This window comes from Danio rerio, chromosome 16, assembly GCF_052040795.2.
Source record: "Danio rerio strain M-AB ecotype USA chromosome 16, GRCz13ab, whole genome shotgun sequence".
In the NCBI taxonomy this organism is placed as follows: Eukaryota; Metazoa; Chordata; class Actinopteri; order Cypriniformes; family Danionidae; genus Danio; species Danio rerio.
In genome coordinates, this window is record NC_141036.1 from 40,640,395 (window position 1) to 40,663,378 (window position 22,984).

At 33.2% G+C, this 22,984-nt stretch overlaps 2 protein-coding genes across 4 annotated transcripts; both read right to left on the minus strand.

Annotated features, from left to right (window-relative positions):
• Positions 1 to 1,411: 1,411 nt before the first annotated feature.
• ponzr11 (plac8 onzin related protein 11) lies at positions 1,412 to 3,769 on the minus strand. 2 transcript variants are annotated; one of them, XM_087287419.1, is made up of 4 exons: positions 3,696 to 3,769; positions 2,286 to 2,425; positions 1,974 to 2,110; positions 1,412 to 1,813 (listed from the first exon to the last, which is right to left on the minus strand). In XM_087287419.1, exons 2-4 carry the CDS (start codon positions 2,392 to 2,394, stop codon positions 1,715 to 1,717), a joined length of 345 nt encoding a protein of 114 aa, XP_087143545.1. In that variant the 5' UTR covers positions 2,395 to 2,425; positions 3,696 to 3,769; the 3' UTR covers positions 1,412 to 1,714. The 2 variants fall into 2 exon arrangements, with proteins under 2 accessions (XP_087143545.1, XP_087143546.1); XM_087287420.1 differs by having other exon boundaries at positions 2,286 to 2,454.
• A 382-nt stretch (positions 3,770 to 4,151) lies between these two features.
• On the minus strand, positions 4,152 to 22,669 carry mrps15 (mitochondrial ribosomal protein S15). Of its 2 annotated transcripts, NM_001002485.2 has the most exons (8): positions 22,429 to 22,669; positions 11,014 to 11,076; positions 10,854 to 10,929; positions 10,644 to 10,692; positions 10,418 to 10,502; positions 10,249 to 10,307; positions 6,674 to 6,865; positions 4,152 to 4,436 (listed from the first exon to the last, which is right to left on the minus strand). In NM_001002485.2, the coding sequence occupies exons 1-8, from the start codon at positions 22,580 to 22,582 to the stop codon at positions 4,323 to 4,325; spliced, it is 792 nt and encodes a 263-aa protein (NP_001002485.1). In that variant the 5' UTR covers positions 22,583 to 22,669; the 3' UTR covers positions 4,152 to 4,322. The 2 variants fall into 2 exon arrangements, 1 of the variants encoding a protein (NP_001002485.1); XR_015510379.1 differs by lacking the exons at positions 4,152 to 4,436; positions 6,674 to 6,865 and adding an exon at positions 7,145 to 8,906 and having other exon boundaries at positions 9,079 to 10,307.
• Positions 22,670 to 22,984: the final 315 nt, after the last annotated feature.

Sequence of the window (22,984 nt, forward strand, 5' to 3'; positions counted from 1 at the left end):
CACATTTACACAAATAAATAGACTCAATGAAGGACTAAATATCTGTGGAAATCTGCAGATTTTTGTGCGCATAGATTTTACGTGAGCCTAGTCATTGCAAAGGTTTTTATAGGTGGTTGCTAGGGTATTACTAGATTGTTGCTAGGTGGTTATTAGGGTGTTTTGAGTAGTTGTCAAACAATTGCTAAGGTATTTTCAGGTGGTTGCTAAGATGTTGCTTGGCAGTTGCTAAGGTGTTGGTAGGTGGCTGCTAGGCAGTTTGCTAAGTTGTTGCTAGACAGTTGCTAGGGTGTTCTGGGTGGGTAAGGCACTGCTAGGTGGTGTTCTAAGTCATTGCTAAGGTGTTCTGAGTAAGGGTGTTCTGAGTAGTTGCTAGGCAGTTGTTTAGGCATATTAAGCGGTTGCTAAGGTGTTCTTGGTAGTAGCTAAGATGTTGCTAGGTGGTTGCTAGGGTGTTGCTAGATCATTGCTAGGTAGTTGTTAGGGTATTCTGAGTGGTTGCTAGGCAGCTGCTAAGGTGTTGCTAGGTGATTGCTTAGGTGTTGATAGGTGGTTGCTAGGGTCAGGTGTTCTGATTGGTTGCTAAGGTGTTGCTAGGTAGTTGCTTAGGTGTTCAAGGTCATTGCTAAGGTGTTGCTAGGGTGTTCTGATTGGTTGCTAGGCGGTTGCTAAGGTGTTCTAGGTCATTGATAATGTGTTGCTAGGTGGTTGCTAAGGTGTTGCTTGGCGGTTGTTAAGGTGTTCTGAGTAGTTGCAAGACAGTTGCTAACATAAATTAGCACGGTTCTAGGATGAATTAGCATGTTGCTAGCATGCTTCTAGCATAAATTGGCATGCTGTTAGAATGAATTTTGTATGGATTAGTATGTTTCCAGTATGATTAGTATGTTCGTTTGTCGTTAACATGTTTAGTAGACCTATGGATTAGCATGTTGCTAGTATGGATTAGTGTGTTTTTTAGTATGTCCAATTTAAAGTCAGTGCTATTATAATAAAGATCTAGTTGCTAGGGTGCCAAAAGTGGTTGCTAGGGTGTGGCTGGTAAGTGGAAAGATCATTAGTGACTGGCAGATTGGTAGTCTGAGTTAAATGAGCCTAACTGTATAGAAGTGTCTTGAAAAATATCTAGTAAAATATTATTATATAGTCATCACGGTAAAGAGAGATTAATTCAGTTAGTAGAAATGAGTAAGTAAAACTATTATGTGCAGAAATTAGTTGAAAAAAATCTTCCCTCCGTTAAACAGAAATTGGGAGAAAAAATAAACGGGGGCTAATAATTCTGACTTCAACTGTATGTATATTAGTTTCTTTTTTGGGAGGAACTCGTATGCATGGAATTCGTTTGTGAAGCATAAAACAAAACTACATGTGTTTCAGAATCTGGAGAAAGCGAGTTTACACGTCAAAATATAATGGTGTGCTTTATTTCATATTAATACGTCTATGAATGGTTTCACTGTTTGATTTGAATGACTATTAAATATGACAAACAGTACAGTAACATATTAATGCTGCAGGTTGAGACATGTGGATAATTTCAGCTGTCAACCTATACAGTCATATACACACATTCAAGGCTTTTACATTGTATTTTTGGTAAATAGGTTTGGTCAAAGTGTTTCACCTTATATATTTAATTGTCCTGCCTTAAGCTATTTTGTACATTTACTGATTCTGAAAATATATAATAATGTTAGGTCTGGAACTGTAATTATGTCTCTCCATTCCTGATACGAATTTCTCTGGCCATTCGACATGTTTCAAACATTCCACAGCAACAGGTCATCAAAGCATCATTACATATTGTGCCCTGCAGAAGGGGAAAAAATATAAATTATGGAATATATATATATATATATATATATATATATATATATATATATATATATACAACATAAAATAATTCACTCAACTCAATTAATTTATTTGGAACATTTGGGTTTACAGTGCAGATTTTTTTAATACATTACCTGTATTCCATAAGTCAGTCGCATATGTGTCCTCATTGCAGCCATTCCTCCAGGTACACATGCTAGGCAGACATTTTCACCATACTTGTTTGCAGTGTAACAGCCAAGAGCTATTGGGCAGAAAAAGCCAAGAGCACCTACACACACACAAAAGAGATTATGCATTTGGTTAGTCACTGATTAAACCAGTAAACTAATAAACATTATGACTTCTACTGAGATGAGCATAATTTAACCACAAGTAAAATATCCCAATAAAATGTCATCTTTGAAGTTGAAGTGAATAATATGCTGAGTGCTGTCAGAACTTACAGACAAGTAGGTCACTGCAGCAAGAACAAAGACCCGTGCTCCACTCTCCAGTCTGCACATTTGTACCATAAGATCCAGCACCAGGCTGAGTGATGACTGGGTTTGACATTATAATCGTAACGAACAGGCCAGCGAGGAAGCTGAGAAAATGGATATAGAGATGTGTTCGACATATTGAGTGACAAATAAGAAAATACATTTATTTTGTTACTTTTTGAAACATTTTGTCATTTATTTGAAAAAGTTAATCTTCTCTCATCTAGACAAAAAAAGAAGATATATCTGCAATTATTTACTCAAAATGTGTGTGTGTGTGTGTGTGTATGTATTTGAATATGTGTGTGTATATACACACACACACACACACACACACACACATATATATATATATATATATATATATATATATACATACATACACACACATATATATTACACACACACACACACATATATATATATATATATATATATATATATATATATATATATACATACACACACACACACATATATATATATAATATATATATAATAATATATAATATATATATATATATATATATATATATATGTGTGTGTGTGTACCTGTAACCATTGATTTCTATAATATTTTTCTTCTTTTGTGTTCAGCAGCAGAAAGAAACTCATAAAGGTTTAAAACAACAAGGGAAAATAAAGGAGGTAATTTTTTTATTTTTGAGTGAAATATCACTTTAAAAGAACTGTTCACTCCGGCAAAAAAGAGAAAATTTTTCTAATTGTGACACTGAGAGAAGCAAAAGATTACATTTAAAAAGAAAAAGAAATATATATTTTTGCTATTTTGGACGCCACTGACTTTCGTTCTATGGGAACATTCGAACTACATATAACACAATATTGTCCAAAACGTATTTGAAAATGTATTATGAAAATTTATTTTTTGTTCTAATGAAAAAATAAAAAAGCGTGGAGTTAATAAAGCTAGTTCATATTAATAATAAAAGTCTTAAAAAGGACGAGTAAATGACCTTTTTTCATTTTATGTGAACTAACCTTTTTGCATGACAGAATTTTGAACATTCACAAACTTTAATATGCAAAATCATCACTACAAATGTTGGGGAAAAATTGACAATTTCACAATCATCTGGATAAAACTTGAAATATTAATCTAAATTTTAAAAAGTAAAGCAACTTAAACTGAACCTAAACTTGCTCTATTTTTATTTAGTTAAAAAAAATCACCTTTTACTAGCTCTGCTCACACTGTTATATCAGATTGGTCTATAACCAACCAACATGACACAGTAAACTAAATAAATCTGGCTGTTTAAAACATGAGGCTAATTTCAAGAAGCATCAGCATTTTTACATCATAAAAATGTTCTGTAATATAAAGCAAAAAGCAAACTGCTAGAAAAGTACCTCGTGTTCTTCTGAGCCTCTTGATCTTGTAGCTGAAAAGGAAGTTGTGACACACACTAACACACCGCGTATGCACCGTTTCCGATTTACGCATACAAACTTAACTCTGCATGAGGGGGCGGTCGGTCTATCGGTGTTGTAATAGGAAATGTGACCAACCAGAATTCCTCACAATCAATCAATAATCTCACACGAGTGAAGAACCGATAGTTTGACCTCAGATCATCCACATGATTGTCATGCATTTCTTGTAAAATTTCACAGTTCAGGAAACAGAAACATTTGCTCAAGCCACACAACCACAATGCATCAATCACTCTCAGCATATGACAGACACAGGATTTCATCAGCTGCCAATCCAAAACCCCTGAGTGTGTGAAACTAATGTCTTCAAATGAGTTCTGTGAAGTTATTCTAATATAATTAGCAGTATTCTGAAGAACGATAGCCAAACAATTCATTTTAGGATCTTTTATTTGGCTCAGCCTCAAAAGACACGAGTAAATTAATGAAAACATGCGGTTGATTTGATGGTTCTGTTTAGTTTTTCTCTGAATGTGACGTGTGATTCAAAACAGACATGTATCAGATTGTTCTTCTGGACATGACGCAGCTGGTTGAACATCTCTACGCTGCAGTTTCTTGTGGGTTTGTAGAGGATGAAGACTTTTTTCTTTCAGCCTCCTCTGCTTTCTGTTTCTCTCTCTCTGCTGCTTTTAGTCTCTGGACTTCTTTAAAGACCTGGGAGGGGAAAACAAATCCAATGTAAACAACAGGCGAAACACAAATTCTGAAATTTACATTGTGTTGTCACAACAGGGATTCTGCACATTTCACAGTCAAATTTAAGACCATTATGAATGAAATTTCAGACTTATACAATGTTAAACTCTAAGGATTTTTTGATGGCCCAGTTGGCCCTGCAGAAAAGACTTTTACTAGCCCCATCAAAAAAACAAAAAAACAAAGTTGTTTTACAAAAGCACATATTTTAAATAATGTATCAAAAGAAGCATACCCTAGTTTTATTTTTATATATATTTTACATATATATAATTTTTTTTTTACAGTTTTAAAAACTGTAATAAACAAAAATATACGGTCTGTCCTCACCACATATGATCTATAAATACATGGACAACATTTAAACAAATACTATTGCAAGGAAAAGAATTAAACCATATTGGTAATGGAGTTTTGATAAAAGTTTAATTTTATAAGACTGTTAGTTATTGGATGGGTGTTGGCCAGATTAAGTAGCTTTACATGGACATAGGAAAATTAAGACCCATTTAAAAACCATTCAAGAAATTATTTCAGTGAATTGAAGACATTTTAAAAACCTAAGTTGAATTTTTTTAAGACCTGCGAACACCCTGCACAATACTGGACTTTCTAACTTTGATTTGATACTCAATACCAAAAAATATCAATACTAAACACCATTTTCAATAACAGACATATAGAACTCTCTATGCATGTCTCACTTTCTTAATTTGCCAGAGTTAAAGCCTAAACAGGACAGTTCACCAAAAAAATGAATATCACACATCGTTTACTCCAACTCATGTGGTTTTAAACCTTTATGAGTTTCTATCTTCTGTTGAACACAATGAAGATATTTTGAACTGTGCCTTTAAACATGGATTCAGTGTTAAAGATTTTTTTTCTACTGGTCTATTCGTGTCCACCAATTGCCCTGACAAAGTTTTATTGGCCCAACTGAAATTTTTTTTTTTAAATAAAATAAAATTTTGTTGTTTGCATTTTTTTTATTCCTCTAACATTGTAATACACTACTGCATTGTAATAGTAGAGGTGTCTAAATTAATTGTTTCTTCGGTCAATTCAGTATCACTTTAGTAATATGAACCAGTCATTACATACTGACGCCATTTGTCTCATATGTGCTATGTCACGGTAGAATACTATGGAGGCGAGCGCGAGTAATTAAAACGCAGAAACTCAATTCACTGTGTGTTTGCTGGACAGTCATTCACTGACACTGAAGTTACAGCAGAAGCCCCTATTGTACTGCTGTGGAGAAAATGAAAGTAAACGCTATTTCTCTCTCTTTCACTGTGACCTGTTTGACCTGCTGGCGTGACGTTTCCTCTCCTCTCGGCTGTTATAGCAGTACTTATGGATTCGTTTCAGACACAAGTGTCTGTAAAGCGAGTTTTCACCACTGCATCTATCACGGAAAAGCTGTGATCGCCGTTGCCGTTTATCAGAGTCATTCATCGGTGAACAGCGACAGTGCGTTACAGCCAATAATCTCAGTCCTTTCTGTTGAGCGTGTGACCAATCATAGGGGTGTAAGAACTCGCTCGACAACGCTTAAAAAGCGGGTTATTTACACGTTTGCTTTATTGGTTAAAATGCACATGTTGTTCTGTGCATGTCTCTGAGTTTTGTTCGATGCAGTGTTTTCTTTGAGCAGGTAAAATTAGAGGTACCGTTTCTTATATCTGCCTGTATTAAAGGACAATACTGTATTACAATACAAATAAAATGTTATGCATATCAAAAATGATACATGTTAATACAAGAATTATTTTGCTGTGAAGTAAAATCTACAATTGTGTATAGAAAGCATTGTCAATGCACCGTGATGCACTGAGATATCCATTTGAAACAAATCGATGTCATGATAACTGTAACCGAACTGAACCTCGAGACCAGTGTAGGTTTACATCTCTAAGTAATATATTATACTACATTATATATGTACCACTACATTTACATTTAGTGGACACTTTTGAGTCTACTTGACCTACTAGCCTAACTTATAAAAAATAAAAGTATAACAAATAACACAAATTGCATAAATTTATCATTGTTCGAAGCAAACAGGAATGATTAATATTGCAGAATAAGCAATATTATATCAGTTCAAATACTTCAGTATCAACACATATCAAAATAGATGCTTTTGAGAACACTAATGCAGACAGATTAGTGTGAACTGAACTTACCTTATTACAGAAGGCCTTTTTGGCGAGCCAACGTCGAGTGACCCGTCTGTAGTATTCAGGAGGGAAGGTGTATGTGATTCCAAGCTCCTTGCACACCTTCTCAAATGAATCATAACGGGTTCTTCTGAGAAACTTCAAAAGCTTCTTCCTTTTGTCAATGGTCATCAGCATCCATCTTTTGTTGGCTTTATCCTGATGAATATAACAAAAGAGGTTTTAAGTCTGTAAAAGGCTAATTGGCTGATTTCTTAAAGGTGTGGCTCACTCAAAAATGAAATTTACTCACCATTTACTCAAAATCAAAAAGGTTTGGAACCACTGGTCTCAAAGATGGTCTTTCTTCTGGTGAACACAAAAGAAGATATTTTGAAGAATGCTATAACCACTGACATCCACAGTAGGAAAAACAATGGAAGTCAATGGTTCCTGTTTCTTCAAAATATCTTCTTTTTTTAATCTTCTTTTTTTGTTCAACAAAAGTAAGAAAGCCAAACTGTTTTGAACAAGTAAAGGGTGAGTAAATGATGTCAGAATTTTCAGTTTTGGATGGACTATCACCTCACCCCAAAATAAAAAAATCTGTCATCATTAGCTGGGTTTCCATCCTAACATGAAGCCAATATTTTCAAAGTTTGCAAAAATAAAAAAAGGGAAAACATCTTAAATGCGGTGGCGCAGTGGGTAACGCTGTCGCAGCAAGAAGGCTGCTGATTCAAGCCCTGGCTGGGCCAGTTGGCATTTTTGTGTGGAGTTTGCATGTACTCCCCGTGTTCGCGTGGGTTGCCTCTGGGTGCTCCGGTTTCCCCCACAAGTCCAAAGACATGCACTATAGGTAAATTGGGTAAGCTAAATTGGCTGTAGTGTATGTGTGAATGAATAAGAGTGTTTGGGTGTTTCCCAGTGATAGGTTGCAGCTGGAAGGACATTCGCTGCATAAAACATTTGCTGGATAATTTGGCGGTTCATTCCACTGTGGTGACCTCTGATTAAAAAAGGAACTAAGCCAAGAAGAAAATGAATGAATGAATCACAAATGCAAATTAAGTGGTTTCTGAATTTTGATTGACTGTAGAATTGGTAACCTGGCATAATGGAGACAGCTGATGTGAGTGCAATGTTCATATGTCAATTATTTGGCGATTGTCATTAACCCCTTTTCATCCAAATGACCTCAATTAAGGGATTTTTATTCAAAACTTGTTGTTTCCATCACTTGTTTCTCATGCGATTCTTCAAAATGCGCATTAACACATGGTGATTAAAACCAAAATAATAACTAACTATCTTTTATTCAGCTTTAGAACACAGATGAAGATTTTCTTATATATATTTTCACATAACCAAAACCTTCACAGCAAAAAAGACAGCACTGAAATGATCAGCATGCAAAAATTAAAGGGATGGTTACTTATTAATATTAAACTTCTGTCAAAATTTACTCACCCTATTCAACTTTCTTCTAAACACAAAAGAAGATATTTTGAAGACAGCAGGAAACCAGTAACCATTGACTTCCACAGTATTTGTTTTTCCTACTATGGCAATCAGTGGTTACAGCTTTCCAGCTTCTTTAGTGTTTAACAGAAGAAAGAAACTCAAAGGTTTGGAACAACTTAAGTAAATAAGTGTAAATCGTGTAGTAAATATTGAGTAAACTGTAAAACACTACCTGTCGGATTCCAATTACTTCTTACAGTAACTCAAATGTTATGTGGGTTTGGAACAAGACAACGATAGATATTCTGATGACATTTCCATATGTGGGTGAACTATCACTTGACATAACGTTGACGTAAAGCCATTTACAATATATTCATACAACCCAGCTTGTGTGATGATGATTCATACATACACTAAAAATGAAATCAAGAGCTAATAAAGAAACATTTTCATAGAGATTTTCCCACAGCTAACTTCCCTATTTTAGCCTTTTGATGCAATAATGTGTACCACCCAAGACTTTTCTGGATGTATGAAACTATTTCCTCTCAAGTTCACTATAGGGGTAGTTCATTATATCTATGTACATTACTGGTCAAAAATTTGGGGTCAGTTTTTTTCCATGTTTTTTTTTTTTAAGAAAATTATTCTGTTATTATATGAACTTAATTATTCATATTCACTGTTCAACATTTATTAAATGTGAAGTTTTTAAATTGTTAAATACTTATTACAATTTTAAATAACTGCTTTCTTATTGTATGTAGTTTCAAATGAATTATTATTATTATTACTCCAGTCATTATTGCTTTTATTACTATTACCATTTATAATAATAATAATAATAATAATAATAATAATAATAATAATAATAATAATAATAATTAATATTAGAGTGATTTCTTAAGGATCATGTGACTCTGAAGACTGGAGTAATGAAGCTGAAAATTAATGTTTAAAATTACTGGAATAATTGAATGAATTTAATTATAAACAACTATTGAATAGTTAATTTATAGTGCAATAACAACATTTCACAATTTTATAATTTGTATTGTATTTTGATTAAATAAATGCAGCCTTGGTGAGCAGGAGAAGCAGGATAATTATTTTAAAACATTTAAAAATCATAATGACCCCAAACTTTTGGTAGTGGTGGCAGTAGTGTGTAGATATAACTTTAAACATCGTCAAAGACTAGAAAGTGTCTAAACCAATGTTGTCTTTATTTTGCACAATAAAACTTAACGTTCCTTTTTAGTGTTCAAAAGTTTGCTGTTTTCCTTAGTAAATGCAAATTTTAATATAAATTTTGTATCTATTTTTTTCTTATGCTTTCCATGGCTGCATTTAATTGAGTAAGGACACACATACAGTAATACATTAATGTATGCATTACTTTTATGATTTAAAATAGGATTTATGAATCTTGGGATGCTTCGATTGAACAGCCGTGGATTGGTATCGGCCGATAATCACATTTAATAACTCGATTGGTACTTGCCAACCTGACCAATCTCATGAACTGATCTCGAAGGGGTTTGTTTATAGGTTTACAAGCAGGGAAAGACGCATGTGCGCTCCCATATATTATGCATAGCCTACATCAGTCACAACATGTGAGGAGGTAAATGACGTGTGGGGGCGTGAGCAATCGATGTATTCACGTTACAACAACAAAAATATATACAGATGAGAAATATTGTATACTCCCTACTTTCTTTTTTTTTTTTTGTAAATATGGCAGTTACATTATTTGCCAAAATCCATCTAATATGCTCATTTACTGCTTAAAAACTAAATATAATTAATATTATCTGCTTAATTTGATTTTAATTAACATTTTTAGCATTCTTTAATGAACAGATTAACCTTAAATAGTATGTAAATGCATAAGCTCAAAAAGAATTTATTTATTTAAAACATATATATATTTTTTGGTCTGTACTGTCACTTTTTAATCAATTTAATACGTCCCTACAGAATGAAAATGAACACTATATAGCTGAACACATGAGCTTGTGCACAGGATTTCCTGTGTTTCTGTGGGTGTTAATCAACTGGAGTTGGACAAATGTTCTGACACCTTTACTGAGGGCTGAAAAAACACACACTACTGAACTGCTGCCGTTTACCTTGGGGTGTTTGTGCAAGTGCTCCTGGAAGTTGCGAATGCGTGCTGTCAAAATCGCCACTGCAATGGAACAAGAACATTCAACATCATCGAGTCATTTTCTGAGATTCCAGTATTGTCAAAACCACAACTTTGTCAATCATTTAAGAAAGACCAAAAAGAGAACTTACCCTTGACTTCGGTTGAACTGCGGTCATTCTCATCCCTCTGCACCTTAGCAATAAGCTGTTCCTCTTTCAAACGCAGTTTTTCACTCTAAAACACATTGTTTGAGTTAATATGGTAAAAAGTTTTTGATAGTTCCTAGATCAACATTAAAAGCACCCATTATAGGTTCAAACTATTTTTAAATTCTGAAAATATTTAAAGAGGAATGAAAGGAAACGAAAACCGTACATGATTAGCAAACTCCAAAGTAAGCAGTTTCTTCACCACATCATCAACCCTGCAAATATATGACATAACACGGCTAATGTTCTGCAGTCAGGCACACAAACGGAAGTCTGAAGAAATCATGAACTTCCTAACAGCAAATACACAATCATGACTTTTCGTAAGGATTAGTGGGTGAATGAAAACACGGAAAGTACAGAAGCAAAAACATACGATTGTGCAAGTGGGACGGACGCATATTCGTGCTTCAGCATTGATGTTTTCAGATCTTCAAGCTGACTTGGGAATTCTGGGAAGAAAGTAGAAGCCAATGAGTCCTAGCAGTAAAACTGGCAGGATGTTAAATGTAGTGGCCCTAATATTCTTCTCTTACCTTGTTTCTTTCTAGAAGGTCGAGCATATTGCCTCACTGGTTGGTTAAGGAGAGTTTCATCACCTGAAACAAACATAACGGATATATAAATTGCTTAAGTCACATTACAATTGCTTAAACAGAAAACTACATAGCTTGATCTTTAAAAATTGGATTTCTTTATAAAATAAATTACCAGATCATGTGTTTATATTTAGTGTCTGTTGCAGGATTGAACTTTAATGTTAGTCATTATCGTGCAAAATACAATTAGAAACGTTTGAGGCTACAAAACTTTTCACCCATAACTCAAGAGCTCAAGAACATTTGAAACATGTCAATGGTGACAAAGTGTCACCAGGGGTGGGGGTGATTTGGTTGGCCACATCCTTCCCGAACACCCACACTCAAAACAAAAACGTCTGAGAGATCGTCATCATCATCATCATCATCATCACAGCCAGGTAACACGAAGCGTACATGTGAAGCATTTTCACACGTTTACATTTTTGATCTTGCACTGCATCTCATTTTGTAGCTTTAGAAAGACGAACACTGGATAGATTCAAACCTGATAAGGAGTGCTTTACTTTTGCTAAATATTTAAAAGGTGTAGTTCACCCAAAAATGCAAATTCTGTCATTGTTTACTCACATTTCACAAACCAAAGATGATTTTTGAAGAAAGCTGAAACTTTGACATCCATAGTAGACCAAATCAATATACTAGAATGTCAATGGTAATAGGTTTCTAACAAGAAGCAGGCCTACTAAACCTTTGTATAAGTATGCATTGATGATCTGACCTTATACCCTATTGATTAAATAACTACATGAATAACTGACTACATGACTGTTTGAGCTGCTCACCGATAGTTCTGCAGCATATTGGAAACCATTGACATTCTATAATCCAGCATTTTTAGCCTTTTTTTTCTGGATCCATGTGATTGAGTATCCTTTTGACCAGAGATGCCCAAAGTAGGGCCTGTGGGCCAAAGTTGGTCCATTGTAACCTTTGATTTGGCACACCATCCCATCTAAGAAGAGGGTGAGAATGATGGAGAGAGTTGGGGAGAATGCCTTTAACAGAGATCATCATTTCTAATTTGACATAACCTTTTTTGTTTGTTTGTTTTATTGCTGAGCTACAAAAAAATCTAACTTTATTTTTTAAGTTGTATAAATGTAAATACCGTCAATCGATTGATAGAGGACTATGAAGAAGACATCAGCGAGCAAATCAAGGCAAAACTACTGTAACTCCATTCTGCTATAAATTGCTTTTACTGTAATAAGTTGATTATAAAATGTAAAAAAATATATAGTGTATTAGTTAATATAAAGCTAAGGTTTTCTAGTTATTTTTTAAATATTATTTAATAAATTAGGAAATTACCCATGGCAACTATATTTACCTTTGGCCCACTAGTCTCAACCAAGTTTGGTTTTTTGGTAACCCTTGCTGTTGACCATGTTAATATGTTGTTGTGTATATGTACTCCAAGGTTTACACTGACCCAAAAATAAAAAATAAAAAAGCCATTATTTGTACTTGCACTTACATCATTCCAATCCAAATTGGGCTGAGGTGAAAAATAGTTTGAGAATTCAATTCTGCACTGATTTAGAGACTGATTTAGAGACTGCAAATGTACTTTTATGTTACGAGATTAATGTAAACACAGCTTACTATAAACACTTTTATTTTGCTTAAACTTATTGCAACTTCTTAGTTTCAAGTGGTGTTTGTAAGAAATTGAATGCAAGCAGAGTACGGCTGTTTGTAAAGCATTCAGCTCCACCTGCTGTTAAAAACTAAGCTCAGAAACCACTCAAGAGAGAATAGCGATGCACTGTAAAAACCTCAGAACCCATAGAGAATCAATTTCTCCAACAACAACAACATTAAATTTTATTTATGAGGCACATTTAAACAGTAAAAATTGAGCCAAAGCGCCGTAGAAGAAACAGATTTAGGACATTTTTAAACAACTATACACATACAAAGGCTAAAGAGTAAAAAATTATGTTTAAAGACCCCATGAAATCAAAATAATCATAAGATTTTGTTAGCTCACGTGGTTAGTTTTGTGGTGAATAATTCATATGTGCATGTCATAAGAAAGCAAAAATGTTTGCCTTTCTAAGCTTTAATTGAAATCTGAAAGTGCACTTTCTGTCTGTTTTCAGTTAAATTGTCAGATTACATCTTAGGAATTGGGCGTGGCTAACATATTTAACCACACCCCTCCAACTGTCAGTTTTGACAACAAATTGAAATGGTGAGCTTGAGGTGTCTGTTAGGTTGTAATAATTCTCTCGAAACCCTTTCCCTGATCTTTCTAAATGTAATGCCTACTACATCCTACATTTATTTACTACATTTATTTACTACATCCAATCAGCTCACACAATAAACAAGTCATGCCCACTGTTTTCTCTTTTAATTCTATTTTTCTAGGAACTACGTCACAATACAAAAAAAAAAAGGTCGCAGCTTGAGGTTCATGTGGACTTTAAGTGTAGATCCTACATGATAGTGGAGAATTTCCAAAGCTTAAGGAATTTCTCGAATGATTTTTCCAAACCTGTACGACTTGTGTCATTCAGTAGAAAACAGGAATGCTGGCAAGCAAAAAAAATCTTACTCAAAATGTATCTTACTCAACAGTGCCAAAATAGGTTAAACCAGTGACCTAGTTACCATTGATTACTAAGAAAAAAAACTTTCAGTAAATTGCTTAGCATTTTTACTGAAGCTTTTTGTTGAATGATTGTGCAAATGTGAGTGTAGTTATAAGTTGAGTGAGGAAACAGTGAGGAAAATATTGTGTGTAATAAACTTTTCTTAGGGCAATATACGGCATACGCCCACACTTTCAGAGTTCATAAAGCTTTGCAGAAACAGCTTATTCAACACATTTCTCCCACACTTATTTGTCCTATGAACACGAAAACTTGTAGTGGGAACAAAACTGTTAGCATAGTAAAAAAAAAAAAATTATGAGCGGTAAAAAAGGCCATTAACTATATACAGTACCACCACATTTTGTGGGACTGTCCCCGTTTTAAAGATACCGTGACTTGTGTTGATGTAATATTCTGATAAATAACTTTGGGGTTGGTGAGATTTTACTCATAAGAGATCTTTTATGTAGTTCAGGGAAGTCAAACTCAAATTCTGGAGGGCCACAGCCCTGCTCAGTTTAGCTCCAACCCTGCTCCAACACACTTCCCTACCTGTAGGTTTCAAACAAGCCTGAAGGACTCAATTAGTTTGATCAGGTGTGTTTAATTAAGGTTGGAACTAAACTGTGCAGGGCTGCGGCCCTCCATAAATTTGACATCCCTGATGTAGTTGCATTAGTTCAATTGTTCATCTTAAGTTACTGTTTTAACTAAATTTTATTTATTTCTCTGAGAGCAAAACTTAATTTTCAACAACATTTCCTGTAATAATAATGGTAAAAAATAAAAAAAAATAAAAAAAATAATAATAAAAAAAATATATATATACACACACACACACACACACACATATATATATAGACATATATATATATATCTTTGGAAAATGTCTTTTTAAATAATTTGTATTAAATAATAACTTCATTAATAGTAATAATAGTAATGGGAGGTATGACAGTATATATTGTTACCACGGAATTAAATGTGTATTGTAAAATATTTTTTTTATATTTGTGTATATCGTGAAATGTAAATAAGTGGGTGTGGCTGACACAGGCAGCATACAAAAGGCTAGAGAGACAGTCCGTGGGAGATTGACAGTGTTGACAATTGCAAGGAGATGTAATATTTTAGTTTCAATATTTTTACAACGCTTGTATTTTTATCCTTTTTTTTTGTATTTTTTGAAGGAAAAAAACATTTCGGTATTTCATTAAAGTGTTTCCATATTTATATTTTCATATTTAAAGTTTTTAATTCCTGTTACTTGGGATAATTTTAATATATTCACATTTACATTTAGTCATTTATGCAAGATGATGCTGGTGGAAAAATGTATATAAGGTCATAAAACTGAGAATTGTGACTTACAGTTGAATTTGTTGTTTATCTAAAGTCATATTTTTCTTTATTATATCTATAAACTTAAAAATAAAATACAAAATAATTTAATAGGATAAAGTCCTTTTCATAAATGTTTAAACTTATTTATAATATAAAGCTTTTGTACATTTTCTGGAAAAACTACGTTTATAAAAAAAAAAACTATCATGAAAGATATCGCTGGCTGGCCGATAAAATTGGTATCGGTATTTATTGACTGAACCCATTATCAATATCGCTAATAAAAGTTTGGTATGAAGTTTTGATATGAAGTCTACAGCTTTATTAAAATGTGGCTGCTGAGCTAAGCCTTGGAGGGGATGCCAATAAGCTTCCGGTGCAAGTTTATCATTTTCAATGGTGACTTGCACCACGAGCACATGGTGTGCAAGCGGCACGCATCTGCTTCACACTTTACTTCACACGTTGTATTGAATATACACATTTCAATGATATAAGCACACTAATTATCTCAGATAAACACAGTGCACCCAAACACTGCAGTGCTTTTTTACTTTTCTCCAAAAACTTGCATCAGAGCTGCAGCAATGCTTTGTCCGTTTGTCATCCTCTGAGAAAACGGTTGATGGTCACCTAGTAATGAGACTGAGATGCCATAGAAAATGGTAAAGGACCACGCACTCGCACTTGTTACTAACATTAACAACACATGCGAAAATGAGTGCCATACAGCAGCAGTGAGGAGAAAAAAAAGTATGTAAGGATGTCACCAAAGAGGATTTTGGTTTCTTTTCTTGTGCATCCCAGCTACTAACACCCCATCTGAAAGATTTTTGTAGCATAGGGGGGTAACAAATTCATTCAACTCCACAATTTCTAATGTTGCAGCGTATTTGAATAATGATGGTTAGTTCCTTAACTTGAAAGCTCAGATTTGATTATCATTATTTGTTTTGATTACAGAGTTTGAGGTTTACTGTATCATTATTATTCACAGCTTACAGATGTTGATCTACTTTTACCATTGCACACACTTAACATTTTAATTTATCAAGTTTAAGAATCTCTTTAACACTTGTTTATTTAGTTATAAATAGATTAGATATTTAGTTTAAATATTGTTGTTTTTTTTTATTTTTTTTGTTATTGTTTTTTTATTGTTGTTTTTTTCTATTTTTAGTTTTACTAAAACTATTTGACTAAGTAATGTAAATTAAAATTAAGTAGTTAAACAAAAAAATCATAATATTCCTAAATGGATTGTTAAAAAAAATCAATAATCATTGATACCAAATATATGAAACATGATATTGTGATAAATCTTTTTGTAATATCAAATAAACTCTTACTCAGTGAAATAAAATTGTCATAACACCCAGTCCCAGTGTAAGATATAGACCAAAAAAAAATGTTTTGTTTTTTTAAATCTAAACTGAAGGCTGAGCAAACAAGATTTGACCATGTGTGTTTGTGCTGTGCGACAGGTCTACAATGAGTTGTAAAGAGTGATTCATTTATTCATGTTTCCAAATGGAGGGGCAGATCTGAGACATTTCCATCTGCTATACATTCAAGGACTTCAAGAACTGTGTACCCTGCATATGAAATTGTTAAAACAAAAAAGTAGCGCATTGATATACATTTTGAATACAAAAAAGCTCAATCAGCATTGCTGGAGATTTAATTTTAATAACAGACCTTTGAACCCACTGTCCATCGTAATGGACAAACATATTTTAAAAAATCCTGATCTAAAGCTTGCAATTCTACAATCGATTTGTAACTTCAATTAGTACATCAAATCCCTCTTTTTTTATATACAATCTATTAAATATCTGCAAATATATCAATACATCTGTATAAAACCATGTAAACGTGGCTTACTTCTGTGTTTGGAATGAAGTGCTGCCATGCTGCTTTTTAGTTCAGTGGATTTTTTTCAAATTACGTCATGCAGATCCTTACTGCCATTTGATTGGATGAAAAATGTCCACTCTCAGAAACTGTGGGATTAAAACTTAGTGAAATGCTCCGGAAGTGAAAAAAAACATGGGATGTCATGTGATGTCCATTTTAATGGACGCAGGGTCTGAAGGGGTTAAAATGTAATCTTGCATGCTGTTAAAGGAGCAATCACTATAAAGATCACACACACTAATTCGGCAGTTTAAGACTAGATCAACAACCCAGATGTTTTATGCTGAAAACACAGGATGAGAAGAATAATATGTCAAACAAAATTCCTCAAAATTCTTCAGCGACCCCAGTTTATACCAAAGGTATGTTTCTGTAGTAAATTTAGTCAATTTGAATAAGAAAGCATTAGCAAAAGGACAATAATTAGTAGCAATCCACAATGGAAACTGAGATAAAAATATATAATAAGTGGTTATAATATGTCCGGCATTCTACACACTACATGCTGCCTAAAAAAAAAAAAAAAGAGAAGTGCATGTAATATTTTTAAATAGCGACTACTTTAGAATGCGGCAGTACCAAATGTACTGCTTGTGAATTGCTAACAGAAATGTGAAATGTGTATGACTTTTGAAATCATGAGTAACATCTAGGGTTGCATAATATATTGTATCGTTTCAGCATCGATATCAAAATGTGCGTATTCGCAATAGTCACATCGCAAAATGTGCAACTTGGAGCCAGAATGACAGTTGACAAAGATCCACAGAACATGTATGTAGAATTGAACCATGATAGAGTAAAAGCTGATCATTTGCATGTGTTTTTAGGCCTGTCCACTTTAATTTTTAATATTTTTATTGCATTTTTCCCCAGATAATATACAAACCAGATAATATACAAACAAATAAAATAAATATCAGCAAAGCAAAGACATCAAATATATAGCGGCAACAAAAACAAGAAAACTGCAGAACCCTTAAATCAAACCTAAACTCTTCTACCCTGTTCTAAGCAAGCACCATGTTCCATCTCTCCGTTTCCTGGGGCTTTCAGTATGCAAAGATGAATTAATAATAGATAGATAAGAATATAATAAGTAATAAATAAATTAAGATAAATAAATAATAAACCAATTGAACAAAATAACAAGAAATCAATAAATATATGGATAAATATAGAAGAAGAAAATAGAAAGTGAACACTAAAAGTCTCTCTTTCTCCCATTAGAAATTCTAGTCAGCAGGTCCTGAAATGTTAAGGTTTAAAATGACAGACAGTATGGGCCTCCATATTTTGTTAAAGGAGTTCAGTGATCCTTTAAAACAATGTCTCAGTTTCTCAAGACAGATGCAATGTAGAACCTCTCTAATTCTGTGTTCCTGATGATGGAGGGGACACGTTTCAATTTGAGGACAACTGCATGCCTGGTGAGCAAGTTGAAAAAAGGCAATGAGGCAGTGTGTTGATGTTTGTGTAGTTGGAAGATAACCAAAAAGTGCAGTCAGAGGTAATCGGCCAGTGACTGCTTACATCAGTTACAGGCATCGCTTGTGTCAGAAAATATTTTAGAAAGTTTGGCATTATTAAAATAGATCCTATGTAGTACTTTATATTGTGATGGCCTGTCGATTTTGAGCATTTCAAGAGAGTTTAAAACATTTAGACACAAGAAATGAAGGTGTAACAAAGACTATTTTCAGATAATGCTGCTTGTTTTAATGCTAGAACTGCCGGAGGTCACTGCATTCTTAAAATTGCCAGTGCAGTTAAATTTTACCCAGTATACCCAGTAAAAAACAAACATACTATTTTAATGTTTTTGCCACTGTTAAAAAAAAGTGTCTAGACTCTTATCTAAACATCTAAATTTGAGTCATCGAACTCTGATGCATAACTTATTTCTCCAGAATCTCCCTCATTCATTGCATTTCGTCTTTTTAATAGCTCTACAAACCCCCTTCTTGTTGTCATTGTGACTTTATTAATTTATTATAACCACTAATTGAGTAAGTAAAATTGAAAGTAAAAGTCATTGGAGAGTAATTTCAAACATAAGCAGTGTATAAATAAAAACATTTTTATAGTGGCTAAATAATTTGTCCCATGCTGGCGCTTATGGGTATAAATGTCCCATTTTAAATCTATTTTTATCTAAACAATAATATCAGGGAATTGTAAATAAGGCAATTTTAGTAAAAGTCAATGAGTGGGAGACCTTTTATTGAAGGTCTGTTATATACATTTGAATAACAGTGATGGGTAAATTGACCCCATGGCGGTTCTATTGTTAAGGAAAAACTCACTAGTCATTAATTTGGACTTACTTCTTCTGAAAGTGAAAACCAAACAATACTTTTACTTGATAATTACTTGGTTTTAGATATTTGAACTAGAAACAAGGCAAAGCGAAGAAAAGCATTTTTTTTTTGCATTGTGCTCATTCAATTTCTGTACCCAAAAACATGTCAATTAGATTCTCTTGTGAAACTGTATTCATATTGCAAAATTTATTGGAGAAAATTGTAATATTGCATTATCAGATTTATTACTGTCAGGATTATAGTCATCCTTTTCATGTAGGGGAAGACTGAAACTATAACGCAAACTGCGAGTTTACACCAGCCCCCCAAAAACAACCTCAATCAGACCCGCAATGAGTTTTCTCACATTGTTGGAACATGACCAGTCACACTTATGACTCATCTCACATCTCACACACACATTCGTGGCCACCATCTTTGTTTTCTTTGCTTAACTGACTCTCTTTTAACTTCACTATTTAAAATTTACTCTCTGGCGGTCTTCACAAATACAGAAATGACACACACAGGCACCCACGTACAACCTCATTAAGGCATTTATGTCTTAAAATAAGGGCAGCCATATTATACCATTTCACTGCATCTGGGTTTTAATTATTTATCAGATTTTATTTTATTAGTAAATACCTTCATTTTTAAAATGCATCAATAATAGATTTAATCCATCTCAGATTTATTAATTTTTAAAATGCCATAGAATGCACTGATACTACAATAGTAAATTGTTCTCTGAATTCTACATATAATCTATGTGTTTAGAATGTAAGAAATAGTTTACATGTCTACTTAAAGGTGCTGTATGAAAGTTTTTGACTGTTCTAAAGCATAAAAATACCATAATATGTTTGATAATATATATCCATATATCTCCATAATATGCAGATTTTTATAAAACATGCCAAGTGAAGACTTGTTTATCTGAAAAACAATGCTGAAGTCAGATATTCTGCTTTGAAAATGTGTTTCTGTCCTGTCTTTGTTTTGGTCATTTTAACCTGCCCAATGCCAGTTTAGCCAATTAAATTTCAGCACCCCGGGTTGCCTCGATGGAAAACCATGTATTTTATTCGTTCCTTCAGAAAGAATCTCAAAGCATGCATCTGTGACCGAAATGCAACCTCTGGTGGACAGTAGCAGACTACAAAAAGTGACGCAGATTAAGAGCTCCACATGAGGTTAATTGGTAAATATAAATAGTAAATAATATAAACGTAAACATTAGGTGAGAAGGTTACATTGTAACCCTGTGTCCTAGCAACACGTTTCATGACAAGATACGCAGTGAAAAGCAATTTGGCTGTTTGCACCAGACAAAACACAACAGAAATTAAACTAAACTAATTAAACTATAAACTAATTAAAACATATGGGAGTGCAGGGCACAAAGTAATGCTGGGTAAAATCTAACAGAGTTTTAAGGTATTTGCTCAGGATTAACCATGGCATGCTTCCGAGGTTTTCACCACAGTGTCGGCAGACGTCTTGCTGCCAATTATTGTGAAAGTTCATCAAAAATTGGGTGAGAAACACAGGATAAACCATTTTTGTAGCATAAAAATATTTTTATTATACTCTACATTTTTTATTTTTTAAATCTGTGAAGGTATGCAAGTAAAATCTTATATTGTTGTGATCACCGTCTTCTAGGCTAAAAGATGGAAACATTTTGAAAGGTGTAAAACACACAGTGACTGCTAGACAGTTGAGGAAAACACACTAGTTGTAGCAGGGTGTTACAATTAAGCCACACACTGTTGGACACCAATTAAACTAACACAATATATATTTTTTTTACATTTTAAGTGTAACGTTAAGAACTTTTTAAATAAAAGTTTTTTAATAGAAAAAAATAGTTTTTATTGCTAATATTGTAAAAAATGCATTGTATAATAATGTATAATAATGCAAATAAATCCAAATGTTTATCCAATAGAAAAATAAATAAACCTACTGTGCTATGTAGAATAAGTACAGAGGAAACATAGCTACTATTTAAAGCAAGCTGAATTGAAATTAATTGTGTGAAATATGACTTTAAGCACATGTTAAACCTAACTCCCACAGTTGGGGTAAATAGTAACATTTATACTTCTGTCACTTTTGACAAAATTGCACAAAAACCATAGATCTAGCAGTTACACATTCAGTGCTCTTTTTTAGCAGAGGTTTGTCTGCTGCTGGTAAAAACAAATGGTTTGTTCATTTTTCATTCATGTTTGCACATTACTTTGTTCATTATTTGGCCAGAACTGTCTGCTGCTGCTTTCAGTATTATGGCAATAACTGTCATCTAAAATGGCATTAAAACTCACATTATTAGCATTTAACACTGAATAAAGCACATGAGGTGGTCAAAGTTTTCTGTTGTTCACCTGTGAGAATCATTTCTAATATATCAATTTGAGGTACACACACACACACACACACACACACACACACACACACACACACACACACACACACACACACACACATATATATATTTATAAATATATACACACACACACACATATCTATATATATCTATATATATATCTATATATATATATCTATATATATATATATATATATATATATATATCTATATATCTATATCTATATATATATATATATATATATATATATATATATATATATATATATATATATATCTATATATATATATCTATATCTATATATATATATATATATATATATATATATATATATCTATATATATATATATATATATATATATATATATATATATATATATATATATATATATATATCTTTAAGTATGAGGATATGGCTAAACATCAATATCATATGGGAAAACTGACGATTTGTCGCCTGTTTAGTAATAAAAGAGTGAGGTTTTGTAGCCCCCTAGAGGCTAAAACTGGAACTCCTGATAAAATGCTGTCCATTAAAAAATCACTAAAGATGTATAATAACATTTAACAAGCAATTTTAAGACATATCTTGGGGCTAATATAAAGAAAAAGGCCTCAAATAGGAATGATTAACTATGTCCAATAATTGATTCACTAATAGAAAAATCACTATAACATTGTTGGTTGTTGTCGAAAACACATGACGTTGCAAAAGCAGGTCACAAATTTTAATCGATGCTTTGTTGACGGATTCACTCGAAAGTTAATCATATATATGTTACCCACCTTTAAAATGACGGCTGAACGTCCAGTTTGTGTAAGAGCTGCACTGAGCCTGGCTGAAGGCTGGTAAGGTTGTCTTACTCTGCCTTGCAACTGAAAATACACTCCATGTCCGTAAACCCAACACTGTGGATCGAAAAACGCTTTTTAAAACCATTTTTATTGTATATGGGAGACGGCTTTAGGTAGTATGTGCTCTTCATAAACACATTTGTCCCCTCAGTTCAAGGGAGTCGCCATCTTTGAACAGACATTAGTAATCTGTGCAACAAGGACGTACATTGAAACAATCGAGTGAAGATAAAATCGATTTTGTGTTTGTTTCTTCTTTTTTTAAAATTGAAACATAGAATACGAACAAAGTAATGAATCAACTACAAAACATTCAGCATTAAACCTTAGGGGTTCATATTACAGGTAAGGCAATAAAAAAATTAAAATAAATAAAAGCTCAAAATACAAGAAACTTGTGAATGTCGAATGAAATTTTTGGGCACAACAATTTTAAAGTAATTTCAGTGAGGAGTAATAGAGTTTAAGTTCGTTTTGTAAATGTTCA

Coding starts and splice junctions, on each gene's coding strand:
- mrps15 (NM_001002485.2), bottom strand. CDS start 22,582: ATGGTTTTAAAAAGCGTTTTTCGATCCACAGTGTTGGGTTTACGGACA. Junction 10,503..10,643: donor CTTTGGAGTTTGCTAATCAT/GTACGGTTTTCG, acceptor AATGTGTTTTAG/AGTGAAAAACTGCGTTTGAA. Junction 6,866..10,248: donor ACTTGCACAAACACCCCAAG/GTAAACGGCAGC, acceptor TATATTCATCAG/GATAAAGCCAACAAAAGATG.
- ponzr11 (XM_087287419.1), bottom strand. CDS start 2,394: ATGTCAAACCCAGTCATCACTCAGCCTGGTGCTGGATCTTATGGTACA. Junction 2,111..2,285: donor CTGCAGTGACCTACTTGTCT/GTAAGTTCTGAC, acceptor GTGTGTGTGTAG/GTGCTCTTGGCTTTTTCTGC. Junction 1,814..1,973: donor GACTGACTTATGGAATACAG/GTAATGTATTAA, acceptor CCCCTTCTGCAG/GGCACAATATGTAATGATGC.